At 40.3% G+C, this 6,923-nt stretch overlaps 1 protein-coding gene across 1 annotated transcript; it reads left to right on the forward strand.

The window, feature by feature from the left end:
- The first annotated feature begins 316 nt into the window (after positions 1-316).
- mrpl4 (mitochondrial ribosomal protein L4) lies at positions 317-3,582 on the forward strand. Its single transcript, XM_005751694.2, has 9 exons — positions 317-520; positions 777-858; positions 1,046-1,217; positions 1,314-1,365; positions 1,755-1,872; positions 2,107-2,213; positions 2,788-2,897; positions 3,012-3,085; positions 3,315-3,582. Exons 1-9 carry the CDS (start codon positions 473-475, stop codon positions 3,458-3,460), a joined length of 909 nt encoding a protein of 302 aa, XP_005751751.1. The 5' UTR covers positions 317-472; the 3' UTR covers positions 3,461-3,582.
- The last annotated feature ends 3,341 nt before the right edge of the window (positions 3,583-6,923 follow it).

The following is a 6,923-nucleotide window of genomic DNA, read 5'->3' on the forward strand; positions in this document are numbered from 1 at the left end:
AATACAATAAGAATAAATACAGTACACAGCTGTACAGAATAGAATAAAATAAAATACTATATACAGTAGAATAAAATAGAATAAAAATATACAATGAGATAAAAATAGAATACGAATGCTATATACAACTGAGTAAAAATACAACGATGCCAGAAAAGATTATTGCACTTATTATCAGTTATTGTCTAACGTTTTTCTTTGTTTTTAAGTTGGATGGTGAAAAAAAAGCTTTTTGTCACTTTAACCACGTCCAACCAATGACTGTAGAAAACAGTCTACAGTCATTGCGTCCAACCAATAGATGGTGCCACTTTACTTGAGTGATGTCATCAAGACGCGCCACAAGCACGCCACACGGAAAAGCGTCCTCGACCTTTGATGCAGCCTGTCATCCCCCTTATCATGTTGTTTTCAAATTATTTAAGAGCAGTTTAACAGTGTAAGCTTGTAGAACAAACAAAAAATAGCCGAAATGCTTCGATTTTCCTTCATATTTCGTGGCAGAGGAGTCGCTAAAAGGGTGAGTGACGAAAAACATACCTCAACCGCGCTCTGTATCCTCAAATCACCCAAAGGCAGATAACAGCGTTCTGTCCAAATGGTAGCAATAATAATCTGGAGCCATTTTTGCTGTTATTTAATTTCTTTAGATATAGAAAAGAAGCGTCTATAGTGCAGCATTATATCTGAGTATGTGTGTATAAGATTAATATAACACCCGTTTGTCTTTGTTTTTAGTGTTTTTTGTTCATCAAGTTTTTCTCCCCCTCTCTCAGTTCGCTTCCTCGTTCTCTAATGAGAGCGCTCTGCCTTCAAACTTACTGCTGCCCACCAACCTCGTGGACCCTGACAGATTAAGTATGAAGCTTGTGTACTTGATAGATAAATGTAATGTTTGAAAATGGATTTTAAATCAGATTTATTCAGTGTTATTGTTTGTCCTCCAAAAGCCAAATATTGTGATTTCCCTGATAACACTGCTATCATTGTGGGTGGGATACATGAAAATCTTCCTCACTGACTGCTGCTTTATACCCTCCTGCAGAGCGTCCACCACCTCCTGCAGACTCCTCTCTGCCTCCTCTGAGGAAGTGTGATGCTGCAGTTCCTGCTCACTTGACCCCTGTGCAGACCTGGGTGGAGTCTCTGGAGAGACAGGACAGCGAGCCTTTGGGTGTGGCTCAACTTCACCCTGATGTGTTTGCAGTTCCTCCGAGGTAACCAAGCTACTATTGACAGTCTTTCCATTCAGTTCTACACATTTCACAGCACCTACTGAAATGTGCAAGTTAATCTTTGTTGTCATTCCCCAGGCTTGATATTCTACACAGTGTTGAAACATGGCAGAGAAATTACAAAAGGATTGTAAGTTACTATTTAAAAATGTCAATTGCATTTGAGTTTTTTGTAATATATATCACATAATCAAGCACTTTAAGCTTAGGAACATTTTATTCATCATGTGTTGCTACATTGAGCTAAGATTATGCTATTACATTTAAATTTAATTTGATACTTTTACAGTTCACATCCGTGGAGAGTAGACAACAGTAAAATTAGAACTTCTTCTGATTGGTTGTTGCTTGCAAAGATGTGTTTTGAACAGCAGGCAGGAGAAACTGAAATGACCACATTAGGAATACGTAACAGTGCATATATGACAGAGGAAGACGATCAAATGCAGAAAAGTTTGAGCTTTATTGCGGCTGATAAAGAAAATGAAAAGTAGACTAATGGCTGTCTTCACATCTCAGAGTCACGCCCACACTAAAGTCAGGTCAGAGGTCAGCGGTGGAGGCAGGAAACCCTGGAAACAGAAAGGAAGTGGACGAGCTCGGCATGGAAGCATCCGATCACCCATATGGAGAGGAGGTGTCTCTTTTTGATCTTATTGTAAAACTTTTGTTTTCATTTTTTCCGTGTCTGCTGTTTTCCCTCCTTTTTTCCAAATATAACTGAAAATGAAGATCTCTGTTTCATAGTCCAGCGTGTGCTCGTCTCTGTGTCATGACTCCCAGAAACATGATCACCCTTCAGTGGAGTTGATCTGGAAGGATTCCCATGCTGGAGGCCAGTATGGTCTGACTGGTTCTGTGTTTCATTCAGGTGGAGTGTCTCATGGACCCAGAGGTCCCACCAGTTACTACTACATGTTACCCATGAAAGTTCGAGTGCAAGGACTCAAAGTTGGGCTGAGCTCCAAGATGGCTCAGGTAAGAGAAACCCCTTTGTTTCACCTGAAGAGCAAATACAGCTGCTAGTGATGTTAGAGGCTCATAACATCTGTAATAAGAGTTGTAAAAACATGCAGTGACATATTACGGTGTCCACAAGCAGCTGTTTTTGTCACCCACTTATCACAAGTGCTGTTGTTATGATGTCACAGAGGCGATAACCCGTACAGATATCTCACACGTGTGAATACAGAAGCCCCACCCACCTATTGTTCAGACCCTTTGTTTGCAGTGGTTAGCCACTTAGAAGAAAGTTGGCTTAAAGAGAGGAGGAGATAAATCCACTTGTTTTAAATGGAGAATTTCTTCACCCTTTATGTTCTCATATCATTTCGTGAGAGTATTTGGTTTGTAGCAGATTGGTGACACTGACGAACTTGTAAGTGTTCAAAAGAAAGAAAGAAAATCCTTTCTTTATCTGTGACACTATAATTAGAGCACATAACAAATATGAGAATAGGATACATGATGACTTTAACTACATTATTACGTATCCGTAACATTTCTTGACAGCTGAATACTTTCCCCCCTTTTGAACTGCTTGCTGACACAGGATGATCTTCACATTGTGGACTCCCTGAACATCCCCACACCAGACTCTCAGTACCTGCTTGACCTCATCAGACACAGACACTGGGGAGAGTCTGTGTTAATAGTGGATGTGTGAGTATCTTTAGCAGCACTTCTGTACAAATGATCAACTTTCAAATCTGTTTGAATATCCACCACTGGACGCCCACTGTTGCTCAGTGCTCACGTTTTTGTTGTTGCTTTCAGAGGTGAAGACTTTTCTGAAAACATCCTTCAGGCCACGGCAAACTTGAAGACAGTGAACGTCATTCCAGCAATCGGTGAGTTCACACTGAGTGTGACTCAGTTTTAACAGATGGTAAAATGTATTATTTCTGTTCATGCTTTCAAACAATATTTCATGCATTGAAGTCTTTGCAGCACTGTGTCTTTGGACCTCTAACATGCCAGTTTAATTAAACAGTTGTTAAAAAGCTCAGGGTTTTAAATGTTATATGTAACAAATCTGTTATATAAAACTCACACAGTTTGTCATATTTTCTCTCTCAGGTCTGAATGTCCACAGCATGCTGAAACATGAAGCCATCGTCCTCACTTTGGAAACGGTTAAGTTTCTGGAGGATAAGCTGCTCTGGCACGATGAGCGTTACACGCCTCTCTACCCGTTTAAACTACCCTACTCTGACTTTCCTTAAAACAGATTACCTGTAATGTATTAACATAAGTCACATTATCTTTGTTTTTATTGTTTGTAACAAGAGAGTCATAACTCGAATAATAAAAAATACAAAAGTTGAATAAAAGTATGTAAAAACAACATGCAGAGTGTAATCATTAGCTGAATTTGTATAGAATCATTCCTGATCTTCCAGCGAAGCGCTGACCGTTTCTTCTCTGTTGGCATGATGTGGGCGTTAGGCACGTAAACTCTCTGAGGTTTAGGCTGCAAAGACGAGGGGTAAACTGTTTAACCTCTAAAGCTGATCAGGTTTGGAATGTTTTGAGACATGAACTGTGATCTATGCCAGTGGTTCTCAAACTTTTCACTATGAGTACCACCTCATAAAATATGTGGCTCTTTAAGTACCACCCTTATGACCAACATTAAAGTACAGTAGTATAGGCCAGCGTTCCCCAATCTTTTTTGTGCCATGGACCAGTTTAATGTCAGACAATATTTTCACAGGTCGGCCTTTAAGGTGTCGCGGTTAATACAACAAAATAAAATGATATGACCAAGACAAAAACTGTGGTTATTTTGTAAATATAATAATAAATGCAAATTTGCTGTGTAATTGTGTAACTTTATTAGCAGCATCCTCCTGAAATGCACCAACAACATTGAGAGTAACATCCTCCTCTGCCCCTTAATGCTCACTGGTCGCTGTGGTAATGCGTAAATAGTTCTTTCAAAATAAGACACACAACTACAACACCGGTAAAGACTCAGGGAAACAGAGTTAATGATAAAAACCCTGAAAACCATACATTTCACTCCCGAGCCTCAACTCTTGGGCCCAGTACCAAACGACTCACGGACCAGTACCGGTCCGTGGCCCAGGCGTTGGGGACCGCTGGTATATGCCTATTTAACACCATATACAGTTGACACAAGACAATTTTATTTCTTATATGAATGTTATTTTTGTGATGTGACAAGTGATAATAATAACAACTGTACTGCATTAAACCACATTCCCCTATAAACAGCTGCCCATTGTGTTCTTGGAAAATATTTGCAGAATGTGTAAACATCCAAAGGTAAGATCCAACCACAGAGGGTTAAGACTTTAAAGGACGGACATAAAACAATTAACTCTTGTTTCAGACAAAATCTGAAATAAAGAGCTGCAGGTCATTGCACTGGGGGCATTGCATATTTTTATTTCTTACAAATTAATTCACACTACCAGTCAAAAGTTTGGACACACAGTCTTTGTTTTTTTTATTTTATTTATGATATGGTATACCATTATATACACAGTGTTTTATTTTGATATTTGTTTCCACAGGAACAGGAACATTAAAAGCAGCTGGAGTAACTGCTGCTGTTCTCCTGCCAGTCATATTCTTCTGTCTTCCTGTGGATTCAGTGAGCAGATCTGTTACATTATTGTTTGTGAGATAAACTTTGATTTTAACAGTTTATGAATGTCATTATTTTGTTCTACATGAATTGTCCCAACCAGAAAAAAAGAGGATGTTCAAGGAATCTGCTGAATCTGAAGACAGAGCCAACAACGGAGAACAGGTGAAAACAGTCACATCAGTGTTGCACAAATAACCAACATTTTGGTTTTACACTTCCTGTTGGACTCACAAATACTTCTTTGCTGTTGTTCTTTAACTGAAATACATTTGATCACATTTGTAGCTGAGATTTTCTTTTTTCCTATACAGTGTTTACCTGATCAGAGACAGCCAGAGGAGCAGGATGATCTTCAGTATACCAGCATCCACTTCTCCAATAACCAGGCAGATCCTCTCTACTCCAACATCAGAGCAGCTCAGCCTCACAGACACATGCAGGAACAAACTCACTGCTTTTACTGTTCTTTTTTACCATTAATGGAAATGATTTCAGTTGATGCTATATCCTCCAAATCATGAAATGTTCTTCTCTGTTTTCAGACACAGAAGTCAGGAAAAAGGAGAGTCAGGCCTGGCGCCTGTGGCCCGGCTGGGCCCCTTCCGGGGGGTGGGGTGCCCTCTGGCCTCTGGGCGTGGGGCTTGGTCCTCTCTGGCACAGCTGGCTGCCGGCAGAGCCCACAGGCACATCACTGCAACCCCCTCTGGCTTCTGCTCCGTGGCTGCTGGGTGACCCCTCATCTGGGGCTCTCCTCAGCTCTTCTCAGGAGGGTGGCACGGTTGCCCCTTTGGTCGTCCTCCCTGGGTTCTCGTACTCTGGGCCCTCTGGATGTCTGGGGCCTAGTTCTCCTTCCATACCTGCTTCATGCACTGGGGGACGGGGCTATTGCTCCCCACACTCCCTAGCAGATCGTTACATGGAGAAACTTTTTGAATACAAGTGCGCTGATCCACACAGGTGTACAAACGGGTGTTCACAGACACATGCTACACCTTTCTTGGCTGCTACCTTTAGTATCTACTGTTATCTAGTTTATTGTGTGATGGTGTTGTATTTCTTATGTTGCTCTTTTTTGTTTGTTTTCTGTTTTTTTCTTCTGTTGACAGGTGATTCAGGTGTTTTTCTTTCTTCCCCCGTTTCTCACTATCTAAGATAAGATAAGATAAGATAACCTTTATTAGTCCCACACGTGGGAAATTTGTTTTGTCACAGCAGGAAGTGGACAGTGCAAAAGTTATGAGGCAAAAATTAGAATACAATAAGAATAAATACAGTACACAACTGTACAGGATAGAATAAATAAAATACTATATACAGTAGAATAAAATAGAATAAAAATATACAATAAGATAAAAATAGAATACGAATGCTATATACAACAATCTCTTCTCTCCTCTGTTTTTCTTTCTCTCCTTCTCTTTCTTTCATTCTCACTGTCCTATCCCCCAGTCATGTCTGTCCCAGCTGTAACAACTGAAAATAAAATAAATACATAATTATAATAAAGGTCAATCAAATGGACCAATATAGCAAGGCCATGATGGTAAAGTAAATCGTCTAGGCATCTTTCTTGGCCTTCAGACAACAATTCTGATGGCTAAAGATCCAAACGGGATCCCCCTTAATTTTTTAAGGGACAAGCAGCTATCCAGACCTACCAGGATGTAGGAATCCAATAAAGTCTTTTCACAACAGACATGTCAAAGTGGATCAGCTTCCTCACTTTGTTCAATGATTTCACTCATCTAAATCAGACCATGTATCACACTTTGCTAAATGTACCAATTTCCATGAACTGCAGTAGCTGCTTCAAATGAACAGCCAGATTCCTCGACCGTTCTCTAGTTACAGCTGTCGTGGTCCAAAGAAGACAACATTTAAAAGTGCATCAGCTTCCTCACTTTGTTCAGTGATTTCACTGAACATGAACTTTCTAACATTTTGGTTTTAACCAAATAAACAGTCAGATCAGTGCTCCGTCGGTACTCTGTGACCCCTTAGTGATCATGATGGGGTATTTCGCCACCCCACCCCACATTCGTAAGTTACGATGGCAAATACTGGGGTCT

Source organism: Pundamilia nyererei, unplaced genomic scaffold (genome assembly GCF_000239375.1).
Source record: "Pundamilia nyererei isolate P.nyererei 1_Seehausen unplaced genomic scaffold, PunNye1.0 scaffold00322, whole genome shotgun sequence".
In the NCBI taxonomy this organism is placed as follows: domain Eukaryota; kingdom Metazoa; phylum Chordata; class Actinopteri; order Cichliformes; family Cichlidae; genus Pundamilia; species Pundamilia nyererei.

What these genes read in the sequence shown, in the direction of transcription:
- mrpl4 (XM_005751694.2), top strand. Translation starts at nt 473, where the DNA reads ATGCTTCGATTTTCCTTCATATTTCGTGGCAGAGGAGTCGCTAAAAGG. An exon ending in TGAGCTCCAAGATGGCTCAG is followed by an intron (nt 2,214 to 2,787) that starts GTAAGAGAAACC and finishes TTGCTGACACAG; the next exon opens with GATGATCTTCACATTGTGGA. An exon ending in GAACGTCATTCCAGCAATCG is followed by an intron (nt 3,086 to 3,314) that starts GTGAGTTCACAC and finishes TTTCTCTCTCAG; the next exon opens with GTCTGAATGTCCACAGCATG.